Source organism: Lolium perenne, chromosome 2, assembly GCF_019359855.2.
Source record: "Lolium perenne isolate Kyuss_39 chromosome 2, Kyuss_2.0, whole genome shotgun sequence".
Classification (NCBI taxonomy): domain Eukaryota; kingdom Viridiplantae; phylum Streptophyta; class Magnoliopsida; order Poales; family Poaceae; genus Lolium; species Lolium perenne.
This window is the reverse complement of record NC_067245.2, coordinates 300,129,514-300,147,720: the sequence shown is the minus strand read 5'-3', so window position 1 is coordinate 300,147,720 and position 18,207 is coordinate 300,129,514. Positions and strand designations below refer to the sequence as shown.

The 18,207-nt window shown below is 42.9% G+C and overlaps 3 protein-coding genes across 3 annotated transcripts; all 3 read left to right on the top strand.

Moving 5' to 3' along the window:
* Window positions 1-1,515: 1,515 nt before the first annotated feature.
* LOC127336033 (RNA-binding protein L) lies at window positions 1,516-5,449 on the top strand. The gene is made up of 7 exons (XM_051362774.2): window positions 1,516-1,945; window positions 2,354-2,813; window positions 4,266-4,321; window positions 4,403-4,533; window positions 4,624-4,726; window positions 4,817-5,011; window positions 5,176-5,449. The coding sequence occupies exons 1-7, from the start codon at window positions 1,598-1,600 to the stop codon at window positions 5,176-5,178; spliced, it is 1,296 nt and encodes a 431-aa protein (XP_051218734.1). The 5' UTR covers window positions 1,516-1,597; the 3' UTR covers window positions 5,179-5,449.
* A 1,928-nt stretch (window positions 5,450-7,377) lies between these two features.
* LOC127336035 (RNA-binding protein L) lies at window positions 7,378-10,861 on the top strand. Its single transcript, XM_051362776.2, has 7 exons — window positions 7,378-7,762; window positions 8,208-8,667; window positions 9,639-9,694; window positions 9,775-9,905; window positions 9,999-10,101; window positions 10,192-10,374; window positions 10,565-10,861. The coding sequence occupies exons 1-7, from the start codon at window positions 7,436-7,438 to the stop codon at window positions 10,565-10,567; spliced, it is 1,263 nt and encodes a 420-aa protein (XP_051218736.1). The 5' UTR covers window positions 7,378-7,435; the 3' UTR covers window positions 10,568-10,861.
* A 1,374-nt stretch (window positions 10,862-12,235) lies between these two features.
* LOC127336036 (uncharacterized) lies at window positions 12,236-17,368 on the top strand. The gene is made up of 9 exons (XM_051362777.2): window positions 12,236-12,470; window positions 13,698-13,819; window positions 13,898-14,028; window positions 14,206-14,362; window positions 15,268-15,513; window positions 15,867-15,968; window positions 16,080-16,130; window positions 16,616-16,706; window positions 16,843-17,368. Exons 1-9 carry the CDS (start codon window positions 12,293-12,295, stop codon window positions 16,995-16,997), a joined length of 1,233 nt encoding a protein of 410 aa, XP_051218737.1. The 5' UTR covers window positions 12,236-12,292; the 3' UTR covers window positions 16,998-17,368.
* Window positions 17,369-18,207: the final 839 nt, after the last annotated feature.

Here is an 18,207-nt window from a genome sequence, read left to right as displayed (position 1 = left end):
TTCACCCAACATGTTATTTATCTTATGGGAGAGACACCACTAGTGAACTGTGGACCCCGGTCCAATTCTTTACATCTGAAATACAATCTACTGCAATACTTGTTCTACTGTTTTCTGCAAACAATCATCATCCACACTATACATCTAATCCTTCGTTACAGCAAGCCGGTGAGATTGACAACCTCACTGTTTCGTTGGGGCAAAGTACTTGGTTTGTGTTGTGCAGGTTCCACGTTGGCGCCGGAATCCCTGGTGTTGCGTCGCACTACATCTCGCCGCCATCAACCTTCAACGTGCTTCTTGATTCCTACTGGTTCGATAAACCTTGGTTTCTAACTGAGAGAAACTTACTGCTGTACGCATCACACCTTCCACTTGGGGTTCCCAACGGTCGCGTGCTGTACGCGTGTCAGTGGCCCGACCCCATCGTCCGACGTGACAGCCGTGCAGCAGCTTGTATTGTACTGGCACAGGGATGCGCTGCCAGTACCGTACGTCGGCCTCGTCGAGGCTAAGCTGCAATGAGCGGAACACGCCGCCGCTGCTGCTGGCCTCGTGGTTGTGTGCCATCGTCGGTGGGTGCGTGGGAGGTTTGCGCGGCGGTTGCGATGGTGGCAACTAGGGTTGGAAGGCGGTGAAGAAGAGAAGTGCATGCCGGTAGGGTTTTAAGGGAGGCGGGGGACGCACATTGAAGGTGCGTGGGGAAGGTGGGTAGACGTCGCGTGGCTAGTCGCCACCCTCGTCGCCGCTTAGGTTTTCGCGTGGGAGACCATTAACGCTGACGACCAACCTTCCCGCGTCGTTTCTGATGTGAACCGTCGCGTCCTCTCGCTGACAAGGCGTCCCACCCGTGAAAACTGTCGTCTCGCGAGGCACCGACGCACCCGATTCACGCCCTTCGCGTAGGGGCCGGTACGGGGTTGCCGGCGCTTCTATTCGAAAAAACACCGATATTATTTGGGACGCGCCGGTGCGAGCCAATTTTAGATGCCGGACTCCCAAAATGCTATCGGGCGTTATCGGAGCCGACGATGGAGATGCTCTTACAGAACGGAGGTAGTAATCTATATCTTTTATAAAGCAAAACCACGATAAGGTTATTTAAGTTGTCTATCTCAACATGCAAGCTATCCACATCATTCATTCTATTAGCCATCCAATTATCCATGTCGTCCCCCACTAACATTCATTAATACTCTACATGCAAGCCACATCATCTTTTTTTTAAGTCATCCAATTATTCACATCATCAACTTTTAGCCGTCAACTATATAACCATTTTAAGTTGGTTCTTTTAAGTTAGCGTTTTGAATATTTACGCATCCTGCATGTTTCAACAAATAATATCATATTCCAATTAACTTATACTCTTTCACTTTTTTACAAAATAGAGTTATCGAAGAAATTCCCGGTGAAACGGGCGGGGTATGCTTCTGAAATATTCGGAAGAGATGGACAAGGACACTGGACACCAGGTCGAGATGTGCACGGGTAATAAGAAGATTTCTTTCTGCACGGACAAATCTCAACCCTGAAATCCCCATCTCCTCTCCCGTCCCGTCTCCCCTCTCTCTCTCTAGGGTTACGGTCTCTCGCCATGATGCAGCAGCCCCCGCCGTCGCAGCCGCAGCCCGGCATGCCTCCGCAGGGCGCGACCGGGCAGCCGCCGCACTGGGGCGCGATCCCGCCGCCGATGCCGCAGTACGGGCAGCCCCCGCCGCAGTACGCGCAGCCGCCGCCACCGCAGCAGCAGATGTGGGGCCAGCCGCCGCCACAGACGGCGCCCTACGGGCAGGTGCCTGCTCCGCAGCAGTACTATGCCGCGCCGCAGGCTCCTCCGGCCGCCCCCGCGTCGGCGGACGAGGTGAAAACGCTCTGGATCGGGGACCTGCAGTACTGGATGGACGAGAACTACATCTACGGCTGCTTCGCGGCCACCGGGGAGGTATGTGTCCCGATCTGATGCGAGATTTCTTCTTCCGTCGCGCCTAATTTTGGTCGCGCTTGTCCCCGAATTAGTGGATGTGCCTGTCCCTGTTTCTAATGCGTCGAACTGTAAGGTTTAGGGTGGTTTTGTTTTGTTAGTAGAACCGCTAAGGAATATTGCTCGAGGAAATTACTTGTTACTCTGTGACGATTTTTTTTTCTAACAAAAAAAAAAAAACAAAGCTCTAGTTGATTTAGCTGTGATTATTGAGCAGTTAAATGTATCTCAGTACGATTGTATGATGGTATGACTGCAAGTCTCTTCTGAAACATCTCTAGCTAACGCCTAACGTTGGTGTGGAGGTTCTGCAGACCATGTAACATACATGCAAAGTTGCTTAATACGATCTTTGCTTTAACTTCGCAGGTTCAGGCTGTGAAGCTTATCCGTGACAAGCAAACTGGGCAACTTCAGGGTTATGGCTTTGTTGAGTTTGTAAGCCATGCAGCCGCTGAACGAGTTCTTACAACATTCAATGGACAAATGATGCCAAATGTCGAGATGGCATACAGACTCAACTGGGCCAGTGCTGGTGAAAAACGTGATGATACCCCAGATTACACAATTTTTGTTGGGGATCTGGCAGCAGATGTTACAGACTACATGTTACAGGAGACATTTAGGGTCCATTACCCTTCGGTGAAGGGCGCCAAAGTTGTGACTGATAAAATGACAATGCGCTCAAAGGGTTATGGATTTGTCAAGTTTGGTGATCCTACAGAGCAAGCTCGCGCAATGACTGAAATGAATGGAATGCCTTGTTCTTCCCGACCTATGCGCATTGGTCCAGCAGCAAATAGAAAAACAACTGGTGTTCAGGAGAGAGGTAAATATTGTCAATGACATGTCCCTGCAATTGTTATTTGCTATCACATACATTAGTTGCTTCTTATTGGTATCTGATTACTATGCTTGTAGCTGTGGGTGCCTTTACCTTCTGTGATTTTTATCTTGCTGTTTTACTTGTTTGTGTCAGAACAAATTGATATCAAGTCTTAACCTTCTTATGAAAAAGGCAATCTTCATTATTATAATCCCCCTTCGTGAATTTGGATCATTTAATGCAATAGAATTAGAACAATAGAAAACAGTACACTCATGAAACTCATGTTATCTGGAAGCAGGATGTCAACAGGCTCTCTTCATATAGGAACCCTGGAATTGACTTGAGCCGTGACATTTCTTGTGTAATGTGTGGCCTCATTTAGGTCAGTGTAAATCATTTATGTCCTAAATTTGAAATCCATTTCTGGTTCTTCTGTTTATGTCATTCTCCTGGTTACTGCAGGATCTATTGCATTTATATGTATATATCTTTGCAGCACATTTTATTTGTGTGTAATAAACTTTGGTCTGTTTTTTTACTGCTGACTTTATAGTGATTGATTCCCTTTTGCAAAGTGAATTTCATATATAACCAAACAACATGACCTTTTGTCAGTAATTCTTTGTTACCTTTTGGGTTTAATTTGTAATTGCGTTTTGCTAGTAATTTTTTATTTGTCTTCATTGCCATTTTCCAGTCACCATGTCATCTTTATCATTTGAACTAAATGTTTATGCTGCCTTGCAAACTTACTTTTTGCAGTATGACAGTTTTAGCTACATCTTTCCATTTCGCTTGTGATTTCAAATCTTAAGCAGTTCACTATGTTCAATATTTTATGTTATAAACCTAGCCTGTTTTGATGTTTTCTGCACATAGCACTGTAAGTAGGTTTATGCTTATCCTTGCTATGAATATATTAACTTATATTTTGATCTGTATTGACTTATTGTCTTACTAGCAATATTTGGCCACTTTATTGCATTTTTAATTTGGTAATGCAATTTGGCATCTATGTATAGTGTCTATTCGGCTCACGTTCAGCCTGGCGCCTTTTGGCTTCATATTTACTTATTAAATATAATACTACCCTTAAGACATGTTTCTTCTTGTTTGCCAAGCCAATTTTGTTACTCTCAATTTGCTTCTGTGGTGCTTGCTATTCTTCTTAATGATATGATGTAAAATGTATTGGATCCACTTGAATAATACTGTCTAGTGTATTTTAACCTAACCACTTCTTCTTGTTTGTTGAGACAATGTAGTTGCTCCCAGTTTCCTGCTACTGTTCTCATTGTATATGGTGTAAAATGTCTTGATCTGTTTGAATATCACTGTGTAGTGTATGTTACTATTTTGATGAAAACTCCTGCATGATAGCATTCATGTTTACCCTTTGATACTTTACAAGTCTTACATTGTATTTTCTTCACTTTTTGCTTTCATTTACAGTACCAAATACAAATACTCAAGGAGCTCAGTCCGACAATGATCCTAGCAATACCACCGTGCGTTCTTAGTTCTACTTTTCTGTACCATCTTAATTGATTTTCAGTTTTTTGTTGACTTCTTAGTCTGTTTGAGCTCAGATATTTGTTGGTGGCCTTGACCCCAACGTCAGCGAAGATGCCTTGAAACAAGTTTTTACTCCTTATGGGGAAGTTGTCCATGTCAAGATTCCTGTTGGAAAGAGATGTGGTTTTGTCCAGTTTGCTAACAGGTTGATGTTATTTACTGATTCCTTATTTGTTCCCTTCTGCACATGTCTAAAATACTTTATTCTAAGATACTCTTCTCAATACCTATCCAGGCCTTCTGCTGAGCAAGCTCTTCAAATGCTGCAAGGGACCTTGATTGGTGGGCAGAATGCAAGGCTTTCATGGGGACGAAGCCCTTCGAATAAACAGGCTCAGGTCAATTTATCGCATACTGAAAGTTCTTTCCTGTACATGTTGTTTATTCTATCTAAAGTAAGTAACATTGTGATCTTTAAACATCTTCAGCCGCAGCAGGAATCCAACCAGTGGGGGGCAGCTGCTGGTGCTGGTGGTTACTATGGTGGCTATGGACAAGGTTATGAGGCTTATGGTGGCGGTTATGCACAACCTCAAGACCCTAACATGTATGGTTATGGAGCTTATGCAGGGTACCCCAATTACCAGCAACCAGCAGCGGCGCAGCAGCCACCACAACAGCAGGTGAAGTTCCTAGATTGATCTTAGTGCATATCTAGCTCTAGAGAGTTGCAAATTCAACACTGAATTCTATTTCAGCACGATTCCAACATGTCAATAGCAGTGATAACCATGACTTTTACTGACTAATCTAAAGCTGTGCCATGTTTTTGTCATATTTTTTGCAGTGATGTCTGTTGGGTTGTGGAGACACACCGGAACCCATTTCAAGTCACTGTCAAGCTATATCAAGCCCTTGTCAATAGAGAGACGGTACCTAGACTCCAGATTTTGATTGCCCCTGGGCAAGGTTTATTCTCGCTGTATTATGAACTGTTCCATCGTGATTCTGCAGATATGCACCGGAAAACATGCTTTGTTCGCCCTCTCCTTATTTCTATACTTATTATTGTGATCTGCTGTTGAATTATGCTATAATATTGTACCGGCTATTTCCTGTTCCTTCTTTTTTGTTACTTTTGTATTGGATTATCTTTCATTAGACAACCCAGTTTGTTTGAGTTCCCGTCCGTGCTCCTTCGCATTTGGTTCCTCGCCTGGTTTGGTTAACACCTTGGCTCAGGTATTTTAAGTGAAAAATGCCTTGCTCTCGGACAAAACTTGTTTGGGTAATAAATGAAAAGTATATTTGTGAAAAAGGCAAAAGAATTGGTCATTTTTATTATGACGGCAATGAAAGAAAATCTCATCATGATCTGGAGCGGTAATTTGTACTGGCTAGTGGATTAACAGTCTTCTCTCTAGACTGAGCCGCTAGAGCCGTAGCCCCATATATATGATCTTGTAGTACGAAAACACATGCGATGCCCATACCATAGTAATGCCACCGATAGCCAAAGCCATTCGATGCGACACAACAACTGGCAGGGACGTAGACAAGGTGAGACGAGCAGGGGTTGCGCCCCCTATGCTTGTGATTTTCTTAAGAAAAATAAGCACTTAGCGCATCATATATTAATGAAAAGAAAAATAAATTTGTTGGTTTCCGAAGGAAAAATGTTTTGTCATGGATAAAACTTGACTCTCCGATCAGATTATAACAAGCGTAGATATTCCGTATGTCAAAAGCATAACAAAGGCGATGCATGCACTTGGGCCTTTTGGTTGCCTACAAATTTCCAATCAGGCTCCCAACTTTGGCCCATTTGGTTTCGCGTGTAAAAAGATATCTGTACACATAAAGCAACAAGGACTCTAATAGGGAGGAACACTCAAACCGGCGATTTTTTCAGGACTAACTTCTAGCGAGTGTAAAAAGGATCTTCCTTGGCAAGTAACTCTATGGAGGTGTTTATGTTTATCTAATCTATTTAAATTTAGTCCCATCTAATCTATCATACAAACCATGCCTTGATGCGAGGTAAGCACCCCTAAAAAAGATGTACATCAATGTTGTAATTTCATTCCCACAATCGGTTCGTAGTTTGGTTGATTTTTTAAAGTTTAGTTTCACGTTGATGTTTGGAGCTTTTTAAGGTGAATCCTAACAAATTCATCGCACACAGTTGATCGTTTAAATTTTTTAAGAAGTACCTTCATCACTATTTTACATAACTTTTGTGTTCTATGTTTTTTGTTATGACATTCAAAGATCAGTAGATCTATATTTCCCTACTATATGCAAAATAAAACTATAGTTTTTGCTAATACCATGGTATAAAGTATTGAAGTTTTTCTAAAACAAAACAACCCCCACCCCCAAAAATAAATTAATAAATAAATAAAGCCACACTATTCTTAGAAACCATAATATTGTTAGAATATTTCTAAAACATTTTGCTATCAAATGCACCGTGTGTTACCATGATATATGATTACATAGTTCTTAAAACGTTAGTTGAGCTGCTCATGGATTTTATACCATCAACTTGAAAAGAAACTCACATAAAAACTTTATGGCGATGAGACAATGAATAGTTGTTGCCGGGTGGTGACTAGTGTTGATGGCCGCTTGCGTTGGTGGGAGGAACGATCTTTCCCTTTGCGTGGATTAGAGGATAACGACATGAGATACTGCATCAAGTATTCTAGCTACTAGTATCGTCAGACAATAAGACAAGTGAAAGGGTGATCGAACTCGCCACACGTAACAAAAAATATTGTTGAGCGAATTTGTTGCAGGTACACGCTTAATTGTTTTACTCCCTCCATTGCTAAAAAAAGTTTCTAAACTTTATTTAGAGGTATATAGACATATTTTAGCTATAGATTCATCTGTATTTAGAAAAAAAGTTACAAAGCTTTTTTTTAGAAAGAAGAGAGTATACTTCAGAGTTTCTATTACTCCTACAGTAAAATCATTTGAATCCAATATGTCCAAACTCCAAGCCTCCGTGTACAAATCGCAATCCTGAAATTTCCATATCCTCTTCTCCCCCGTCTCTCTCTCTTTCTCTCTCTCTCTCTCTAGGGTTACGGTCTCTCGCCATGATGCAGCAGCCCCCGCCGTCGCAGCCGCACCCCGGCATGCCTCCGCAAGGCGCCACCGGGCAGCCGCCGCACTGGGGCGCGATCCCGCCGCCGATGCCCCAGTACGCGCAGCCCCCGCCGCAGCAGCCGCATGCGATGTGGGGCCAGCCGCCTCCACAGGCGGCGCCCTACGCGCAGGTGCCTGCTCCGCAGCAGTACTACGCTGCGCCGCAGGCTCCGGCCGCCCCCGCGGCGGCGGACGAGGTGAGGACGCTCTGGATCGGGGATCTCCAGTATTGGATGGACGAGAACTACGTCTACGGCTGCTTCGCGAGCACCGGGGAGGTATGCATCCCGATCTGACTCTAGATTTGTTCTCCTCGCTCGGTCTGATGCGAGGTACAGTTGCGCTGTGTTTGGATTGCGCTTGTCCTAGAATTCGTGGATGTACGCGTCGTTTATCTAGATTTAAGGTTTTGGTTCCCTCAAAATAAGATTTAAGGTTTGGGTGACGAAGGATTTAGTTGTGATGGTAGAGCTGCTTAATAAATTGAGCTCTAGGGAATTGAGCTCCAGGGGGTTAGTTATTTTGTGGCGATTATTTTTCTAACATTTTTTTTTCATGCTCTAGCTGAATTAGCTGTTATTCTTCAGCAGTTATGAGTTTTGTTACGATTTGTATGATGTTGCAAGGACAATTGTGTCTTCTGCACATGGGTTTGAATGTTTCTAGACCATGTAACAACAGATGTGAATTTACCAATCTGAGTTTTTTTGTGTCAATTTACAGGTACAGTCTGTGAAGCTTATCCGTGACAAGCTAACTGGACAGCTTCAGGGTTATGGCTTTGTTGAGTTTGTAAGCCATGCAGCCGCTGAGCGAGTGCTTACAACATTCAATGGGCAAATGATGCCAAATGTTGAGATGCAATACAGGCTGAATTGGGCCAGTGCTGGTGAAAAGCGTGATGATAGCCCTGATTATACAATTTTTGTTGGGGATCTTGCTGCAGATGTTACAGACTACATGCTACAAGAGACATTCAGGGTCCATTACCCTTCAGTGAAGGGCGCAAAAGTTGTAACAGATAAAATGACAATGCGTCCAAAGGGTTATGGTTTTGTCAAGTTTGGCGATCCTGCAGAGCAAGCTCGTGCAATGACTGAAATGAATGGGATGCCTTGTTCTTCCAGACCTATGCGCATTGGTCCAGCAGCAAATAAAAAAACAACTGGCGTTCAGGAGAGAGGTAAATGTTATCAATCTCATGTTGCTCTCATGTCGCTGCATTAGCCTTTTGCTATGACATTTATACAGCTATTTCTCATGGCTACCTGATTGTTATGCTTGAGGGGGCCTTTCCCTTCTTTTATATTTTTCTTGTTCTTTTACTTGGTTTATTCTGAACAATCGAACATATGTTCTACTTTTTTTCTGCAAGAAGACATTCTTCATCAGTATAATGGCCCTTGCATGAATTTAGATTATTTAACGCAGAATAGAATAATACTACTCCCCCTGTCCTGTAATATAAGGCGTTATTATCAATACTCTCCTCACGTCTGGCAAGTTATCAGGTTGTAATAACGTATTATATTACGGGACATATGTCTGGCAAGTTATCAGGTTGTAATAACGTCTTATATTACGGACATATGGACATGAGGAGAGTATTGGTGATAACATCTTATATTATGGGACATATGGAGAGAACAAATTATTCTAATGCTATCTGGAAACAGCATCCAACAGTCTTCCTTCCTATAGGTGCTGTACCAATCGAGTTGAGGTGTTACATTTCTTGCATAATGTGTTGCCTCATTTAGATCAACTGTAAATCATTCATGTTCTAAATTTGAAGTCTGTTTCTGTTTTGTTCATTGTTTTCCTGATTACCTATATGCCGAATATATACGTCTATCTTTAGAACCTCTTTCCTTTGTATATAAAAGTTACGGCCAATGCTCAATCAGGAATGCACACATGCAAAGTAAATTGCCGTGCAGACCTTTGGTTTCTTCATTCATCAAGAGAATTGCTAATTACATGCACTGAGATAATCGATGATTCCTTATTTATCCTTTCCAATGCTTTAGTCACAATGTTATATTTGTCATTAGAACTTTGTGTGTCTCTTGCATGATATGCATTCATGTTTACTTTTTATATTTATCAAGTCTTACAATGTATTTCCTTCACTTTTTTTGCTTTCATTTACAGTACCAAATACAAATACTCAAGGAGCTCAGTCTGACAATGATCCTAACAATACCACCGTGCGTTCTTAGTTCTACTTTTCTGTATAACACTTTGTTTTTCAATTTTTTGTTTGACGTTTTGGTTTCTTTTGTCGCAGATATTCGTCGGCGGCCTTGACCCCAACGTCACTGAAGATGCCTTGAAACTAGTTTTTGCTCCTTTTGGGGAAGTCATCCATGTCAAGATTCCTGTTGGAAAGAGATGTGGTTTTGTTCAGTTCAGTAACAGGTTAGTTTTATTTGTTGAATGCTATGGTTGTTCCTTGTGTGTGTATTTTTGAAGTACATTCCTTCTAAGCTACTCTTGTCACCGTGTACTCAGGCCTTCTGCTGAGCAAGCACTGCAATTGCTGCAAGGTACCTTGATTGGTGGGCAGAATGTGAGGCTTTCATGGGGACGAAGCCCTTCGAACAAGCAGACTCAGGTAATCTCTTGCATATTTTAAATTGCTATCCTGTCTGAGTTGTATGCTAGTGCTAAAGTTGGTAACATTATGAGCTGTCAACATTTTCAGCCTCAGCAGGAATCCAACCAGTGGGGTGCAGGTGCTGGTGCTGCTGCCGGTGGTTACTATGCTGGCTATGGACAAGGTTATAGTGGATATGCACAACCTCAAGACCCTAACATGTACGGTTATGGGGCTTACCCTGGCTATCCGAACTACCAACAACCAGCAGGGCAGCAGCCACCTCAACAGGTGAAGTTCCTCATCATTTATCAACCTCATCTTAGTTCTAGGAAATTTGAACTTAACATTGTATTCTACTCCAACACAGATGTGTATTCTCCTCTGTAGTCCATTGGCATGATTCCGACACGTCAACACGAGTGGCCATATAACCTCTACTTGTACTAATCTAAAACTGCACTGTCTTTTCCTTTTCCAGTGATCTCTGTCAAAACAGCAGAACCCCCATTTCAGTGCGGCACTGTCGAGCTATGATCTAGCGCCTGTCAATAGAGAGAGAGATGGTTTCTGGACTTCGGATTTTGGTGTTGCCTGCTGGCGAGCTTCATTCTATGCGTTGTATTATGAAGAGCTTTTCCCTGCTGCCCCATTTCGGTTCTCGAGACATGTACTGGAAAACATGCTTTGTTTGACCAACCCAACTCTCCTGATGTACTGTTATTTTATTATTACTGTTGTGTTATGCTTTATAAATTATATACTATTGAACCGGTCATTTCCTGTTGCAATTTTTTTTTTGCTGTTGCTTTGTGGTCTTGGATTCTCCTTTTTATCACAGGCACACCTCTGCTTTGTTTTTGATAGCATTATCAGGTCATGGCTGCGTGTGCTGTGTTTCTGGGCTATGAGAGATGAAGAGTATAATGAGTTCCAGGCTAGGTCCCTGGCGAGGCGCAGGGGTGCGGAGCTGCCATGGCCACCACCTCTGCAAGCCACCCCGGCACCGTCCACTACCTCCGCGAGTGCACTGCCTCCCATGGGAACCTCTCCCTTGGCCATGGCCTCAACCTGTGATGCTATACAATATTTTTTCGCTACAAATTGTTTTGTGGTTATACTAATATAGTACTCCCTCTGCCCCATGAAGATTGTCCGAGGTTGTTAAATCTTAGATGTATCTAGATACTATATAACATCTAAATACATCTAAATCTTGACAAATTTCAGACAACCTTGGTGGGATGGAATAAATATAAATTGTTTGCTACAATGTCTCCAACGAAATCTGTTTTTCTACATTTGTTATGTGATTTTGCAATTTTTTTTTTTACTTTTTTGCTGCCATGTCTCTAGCTAGTCTACGAAATCAGGCTTTGCTACATTTGCTATGCGATTTTTCTATAATAATAGTATAATTGTTTCGATTCAAGATCTCCGGTGACATTATCTTTAGAGAGGTCTCCAATCAGATCGGTTTTGCTGCAATTGCAGTTTTTTATTTTTGCTACAATAACATAATATGTTTGGTAGGTGGTCTACAATGGTCTCGGTGAGGTTTTTGCTAAGATGTGTATTTTATGTTGAATTACTTTATTCGACGGTCGAGTTAGTTTTGCTACATTGGTGTTTATTTTGGAAACAAAAGTAGAGATTTAGTTGGAAATAGATTTTAAAAGTTTTTTTTTTTTGCTATTTGGTACATTATATATAGCACAAAAGCGAGATTTGGAATCTTAGAGGAGCAAAAAAAATTGATCTTGGGGATGCCTAGCATTGTGTATTTGTATTTGCATTATAATAATAAAGAGAATACAGTTCCCACGGTCGACGATTCTACCGGAAAACAGATCGTCGACGAACGACGATTGTACCGGAAAGCATTCCGATCGTACCGGAAAAGAGTACTCCGCAGAGATGCCCTCTGCAAGTGCAAGGCGACAAAGCTGACGAGAAAGGCAGCCATAATTCGAGACATGCGCTGTAGCACCTGTACGTACAGCCAGAGATTCCTCGCCATCAGAGCGCTTTGAGATACGCGCCCGACCCGATCGCGTCACGAGTCCGACCGGTCGGACTCTGTCCCCATTCCGAACCGACCGGACGACCCGTCGTGACACGGCCGCGCACGCACGCTGGGTCCTTTCCTCTCCGCTTTGTCGCCTCGCCTTTCCGCCCGGCTCGTCGCCTCCCCTCTTCCTCTCCACCCATGGCCCGCCCCAAAAAGGCCAAGGCGGCGCCGGCGGCGGCCGCGCCGCCGCCCGCGGTCTGCGAGGCGCTGCTGCTCGCCACGGTCTGCATGGTCGGCCTGCCCGTCGAGGTGCAGGTCCGCGACGGATCCGCCTACGCCGGCGTCTTTCACGCCGCCTCCCTCGACGCCGGATACGGTACGCGCCCGCCCTTCCTCCTCCTCGTTGGTTCCCGTAGGTGTGCCGCGGGGTTCGGGGATCATGGGAACGGGGCCCGGTCCCGTGATCCGGCTGTTGGGTGGACGCAGTGGATGCCGCGAGGCAACTTGGTTGCTCTCCTCTGTTTTTTCTTAGAATGCGTTTGCGATCTGCGTGTTCGTTGTGTGGCCGTGGTCGGCGGCCGCCCCGTTTTGCTAGTTTTAATCGATGTTGTCGTGGATTTGGGCCGGGTGGTGGAGATCGGCGTGTGCTGTTCCTCTTCTCTGATGCGGCCATGTGCGTCGCGCTCTCCGGCGGCCGCCGGCCGAGATCTCGGTACTCTCGTTCGGTAGGAATTGTCCTGGAAATTGTATCCGGATTCCTTCGAGCTACCCTGGTTCATGCAATGAAATTTTGGTTAGCATTACGTTCCTTCACCATCCTCCCATCCTGTACCGTCCACGTCGTGAGTTTAGTTTGAAGCGTCATTTTGGCGATCTTTTGAGCATTTGGGGTCGATTCAAATGTACTTTGTTGAGATCACAGGGTACCGTTTCTGATTTATTTTCTGGTCTCAAGTCACGTTGCTGCATTTCGTTGTTGGATTACATCGGAGCCATTAGTGTCGATTGAGGGATGAAGTTCCACCTGTATATTGCTTTTATTTTGCGTACACGTATCGACAACTATGCTTTCGTTGCGGGATCAAGCGGCTATCCTTCATTGTGTTATCCAATTGTAGACTGTAGTACGTAGCTAATTGTTATGATTGGGTATTATGAAGGGATTGCACTAGTTAACTTAAAATATTGGTTTATCTCTAGATTTGAGCTGTGATTACGTGCCTCGTGGTGAGTTTCAGAGGAATAATGTATTTTTATCCGCAGAAAAGTAATTACAGTAGAATTTTCACCTTGGGGGAACGAACATTAGTATATTGTTACTCCTTTTATGCAGGCTGATTCGTGCTTGTTTTGGATCTGTTGTAAGTTCTCTAGAAATTATGCCTTTTCCTTGGCAGATCATGTGCAGTGTCTCTGGATTATCCTTGATCTTGTGTTGTTTCTGCTGTGATATCTGAACTCCCTTTGCGCACCTAGTGCTACTGCTTATATTTTCCCGGCTTCAGGGTCTAGGGCAGTATAATTTCTGTGCTGTCTGATTTCAGAGAACAACTTTGAGTTTTCGGGGGAGAAAAAAATGGACTGATGGATTTCTGTTGAGCAGGTGTTGTGCTAAAGAAAGCACGGAAGATTGTGAATGGGAAGGACGATGCCAATCTATCTCTGGGAGCTTTTGTGGATACTCTCGTTGTTTGCCCAGATGATCTTGTTCAAGTGATTGCAAAGGTAGGCTTAATGCACTTAGCGTATACTGGTACACATAACACATTGCCTTGGGAGTTGATGAACTGTTGTTTTTTTCAGGATTTTTCCCTTGCTACTAAAGATGTTGCTAAAAGTACTGCTTGTGGTGTGATGGCAGCATCATTGGAGCCACAAACTTCACATTTGAAAGATCCAAAAGCATCCGGGTCTGTAAATGTGTCTCCATCAAAGTATGTTCTCATTTCAACTATTTTATGTTATTCAGACCCACGTTTTGTCATATGCATGACCCATGATTGCATGGTTCTGGTTCAAAATATACATTTCATGATTTCAAGCAATCTATTCTACTTATTTTTACTATATCCTATTCATTTTGACCTTTATTAATGCTATTTCTGTCACAGACAGGTTGAGAAGTGCAGCAGGCAGTGTCAGAATAGTGATATCTCCATTGGGAAAATCGCTCCAAGTATAAACTCTAGTTCTTCAGATCTTAAAACATCCGAACCAGTCAATAATTCATCTACTAAAGTTGTCTTGTCAAGCAAAAGCACTACTAAGGTGAGTTCCTTTGGTTTGCTCTGACAGCAACAAGTTTGTCTACTTCTTACCTAACTGTACAGAGTTCTTATTTCAACTCACCTTATGCGATCGATGCCTTTGGACTATAACGTAGTATTTAACTGTACAGAGTTCTTATTTCAACTATATGTACATTGTGCTGGTTTATCTGTTATTTCAGCTCTGTTGTGAATGTTTTTTTTGTTTTTTCAGTATTTTAAAAAATGATTAGAATCTCAGTTGATTGAGATTTTCTAAGTCTCATTCGATTCAGAAAAGTGCAATTTCAGTGTACTGACAAATGAAGTTGCATGTTTCACTAAATTGAAGTTGCACTTTTCTGAATTGAGCGAGACTTAGAAATGTCAGTCGATCGAGACCCAGCAAAACCGTAAAGTTAGATACCTAAATATTCTCAGCCGAGTGTTCTTCACCAAGTATTGCTCTTACTACTAGTGATTTCTTATTTTGGATTATCACTGATAGAAGTTACATTTAGAAAAATTAAAGGGCATGTGTAACACAGGTGCTTTGTAAAAGAAGTGTATTTTCTTGCCGCAAGTACATAGGTGCTAATGTTGTACCATTGATGCTTAAATAGGCACGGACGTGTTGTACTTGCTTATGCACACAGCTAGATATAATTACTATATATAATAATACAACAACCTAAGCATGCAGAAAGTGATACTTGTACGAGGAGATGTCTCTTACATGGGTGCTTTGCTATACTCTCTTTGAGCACTCATGTAAAAGTATCTTGCATTGTACTACTGCCGTTTTTTACTTGTGTTCACAAGCCTTCATAACCTTCCAATGCTTTATTGTCTTCACTACTACATTGTATATATTACATGCAGTTCATTATTATCTGTCCTCATTTGTTGTTTTAAACAATATTTCAGGAATCGAAACTCAATCCACATGCTAAGGTCTTTGCTCCATCTTTGGCAAGTACCAAACCTGTACATGTAGCTGCACCCCCTGTTAGCCCAAACTATATCTCGAACTCTGTCCCTAGAGTTCCAACTGGTATACCTGTATTTCAAAGTCACTCTCTGCCAGGCAGTTCATCTCTACCCAGCAAGGTTGTTCATTATAATAACCTGGCTCCTGGAAACTTTGGCATTTCACCTCAATATGTTCAATCAGTAAGTACATCGATTTACTCCTTGTACGATTCTGATTATTTTATCTTGTAATTGGATCTAATACCATATTATACCAAGTGAAATATGACTTGATATATTAATTTCTACGCCCAGCATGTAGCATCAAGGTGATAGTACGCACAAGCTCCTGCATTTACTTTATGTTGGGTCTAGCTCTGCTCTTACCCTGAAAAGCCACTATCTGAATACTAGCTATGTTTTATTGTTCTGTAATGTACTGTATCCACCTGGCTTTGATCTTGCTTGCTGCCTTAGTATATCATACATTTTTAAATCTAATAGATTATTATTCTGAATTCTGATAGATCCTGTCTACACTTTTTCCATGACAGATTATGGGGCATAATGTGGGCAGGCTAGATCCTGCAAGACTTGGTACACCATATCACCCCTTGCAAACGGGATCAACCTATATCAGCCCTAGCCCTCAGCCTGTAAGTAATTGCATTTAAAAGATCTGTTCATTTGTGTCTATTTATTGTACCTGAACCTATTGTCATCTGGGAGTCAACTGAACCCAGTCATTTATAATTTGTACATTATAGGTGCTTGATGGGAAGTTCAGTCCTGTTGTTTATGTTCATCCAGTTCCTCAGGTAAGCCATTGCTGTTTTTACAAAGGGTTCAAGTGGATCTTTTTTCAGTAGGAGGATGGATCAAGCAGAATTGTAGAAGCATGTCTTAGCTAGAACAACTTTGGAAATGAGATTGTTTTTAGAAATAGACATTTTACTGCTTCAATAAACTTTGGCTGTAGGTAATTAAATATTAGCATCCACAATCTTGAGGCTTTACTGTTTGTGACCCTGATGTTGCTTAGACTCTTAAATTGTAGTTCCAGATCACTTGCTAATCAAATGATTGTTTTCCTTTAAGTTTCTTAACCAGCCGGCTTCTTAAAAGCTCTTCCATGTAACAAACCTTTCTCCATATAAGTGATGTTTACTGTAAATATAAACTGAACTGGACACAGAATTTTGAACCAAAACTGGGCTGCACGCAGAATTAAATAATAAACTGGCATGGACACAAATTTCCGGTTGCTCTTTTTGGCTGATCTATTTTTCGGTTTTCGTTGAAGGATGCTATGCATGGAACACCTGTTATTTCCCAAGGTTGGCCTCGTCCTGTGTTGTTGAACTCATATCAAGCTAGCTTGCAAAAGTTTCAAGGTAACACATCCTACTCATGATCGGCGACTTGTGTGGACATTGCAATCTCCAACCTCGATGTTTTCGATTGATCAGAGAAGTCTTTTAAATTTCAGTCACTCATAACATACCCGCTTATCTTTTGTTCACTCTCCAGGCACTGGCCCATTCTATGGGGCTCCTTCAGTCATGGCAAGTGGGAACCTGCCTATGATGGTACCAAGCCCTGCACAGCTTGTGCAGCCATTCCAGGCCATTCATCCGATCATGCTTCCTTCTGCAACCAGCATGTTTCCAGGCAAATACATGTAAAGTGTCATACAAATGTGAATTTCCGCTTCCGTTGGAAGAATCTTGGCTTACCCCTTGGCTTTGGGGGCACACATCTAAGAGGACTCGCAGTTTTTCCTATCCTGTTAATTCACCTACTAGTTGCTGGTCACTGTCCGTCTTTTTATTGGGAGGACTTGCAACATTTGCTATAAACCATACTTCGGTGTGGGTTATGGATTAATTTTTGGGGGGAGTTCATGGGAGGAGTTGATATGAAAATAGAGAGGAGTTTGAAGCAATTCTTTGAGTGCCTTGGCAACACATTTTACCTGTTCTTTTGCCTTGCGGAGCAGTATGTACAATGAAACATTGTAAAAGAGTAAGATAGTGAAGGGCCTTTTTCGTTTTTCTGCCATGAAAGTGTAATCTTGCTGTTATGAATGTCATCTTCTGTGGCAAGTGTACTTCTGGTACTATTCTTATTATTATAACGTCTAGCCAGTCCTATCAGCAGAGTACACAACATCAAAGGAGAAATGATCTCAAAATTTAAGGTCTTGTATTTCTTGTCAAATGAATCGAAAGCGATACGAAATCATTAACCTGATACGTTCCTAGATATGTTCAATGAAAAGAAGTGTTGAAATTAAGATCCTGGAGCCGGTGAACCGAATAGGTATGCAAGAGTACACATCACCTATCACGAACAGAATAGGCCTTTTGCGTCTGAATATGGGACGTGTTAGCTGATGCTGATTCTTGACATCAAGCTGGCCCTTTCTTAATTAAGAGTCCATGCATTACAAATTCTAAAAAAAAAAAGAGTCCATACATTACTTTTGCCTGAAATCTTGTTGGCGTGCGGCCGCCAGAACGACGCGCCGAGCGGGCGGTCTCGTGGCCACCTGAGCCTTATCAGGTGTGGGTCTGTCCGGGTGGTGCACGTGGGTGACGTGTGTTACTAACCGTTGCTTCTCGTCGTGGGTCCCACATGTCGGTGACTGGGTTGGTGGGTTTTGTCGTGAGAAAAATATACAACCACTGCTGTTCGAATTTGGGGGATCGTGCCCACTTCTCGACTCCGCCCGCAGTTTCCCCATTCCCCTCTCTCAGCAGCGGCGGAGAGGCTCCCCCAGCGGCGGCGATTGCGCGGCGATTGGTGGTTGCCGGAGGCTGTAGGGGGGTCGGCGGGGTGGCGCTCCGCAACGGGGGCGACTGGATCGGAGACGCCGACCGCGGGAGCTACTGC

Bases quoted from the DNA above. Each gene is read 5' to 3' on its own strand.
- LOC127336033 (XM_051362774.2), top strand. From the start codon at position 1,598: ATGATGCAGCAGCCCCCGCCGTCGCAGCCGCAGCCCGGCATGCCTCCG. The intron at 1,946-2,353 runs GTATGTGTCCCG...TTAACTTCGCAG, and splicing joins GCTTCGCGGCCACCGGGGAG to GTTCAGGCTGTGAAGCTTAT. The intron at 4,727-4,816 runs GTCAATTTATCG...AAACATCTTCAG, and splicing joins CTTCGAATAAACAGGCTCAG to CCGCAGCAGGAATCCAACCA.
- LOC127336036 (XM_051362777.2), top strand. From the start codon at position 12,293: ATGGCCCGCCCCAAAAAGGCCAAGGCGGCGCCGGCGGCGGCCGCGCCG. The intron at 14,029-14,205 runs GTATGTTCTCAT...TTTCTGTCACAG, and splicing joins GTAAATGTGTCTCCATCAAA to ACAGGTTGAGAAGTGCAGCA. The intron at 16,707-16,842 runs GTAACACATCCT...TTCACTCTCCAG, and splicing joins TAGCTTGCAAAAGTTTCAAG to GCACTGGCCCATTCTATGGG.
- LOC127336035 (XM_051362776.2), top strand. From the start codon at position 7,436: ATGATGCAGCAGCCCCCGCCGTCGCAGCCGCACCCCGGCATGCCTCCG. The intron at 8,668-9,638 runs GTAAATGTTATC...TTTCATTTACAG, and splicing joins AACTGGCGTTCAGGAGAGAG to TACCAAATACAAATACTCAA. The intron at 9,906-9,998 runs GTTAGTTTTATT...CCGTGTACTCAG, and splicing joins TTTGTTCAGTTCAGTAACAG to GCCTTCTGCTGAGCAAGCAC.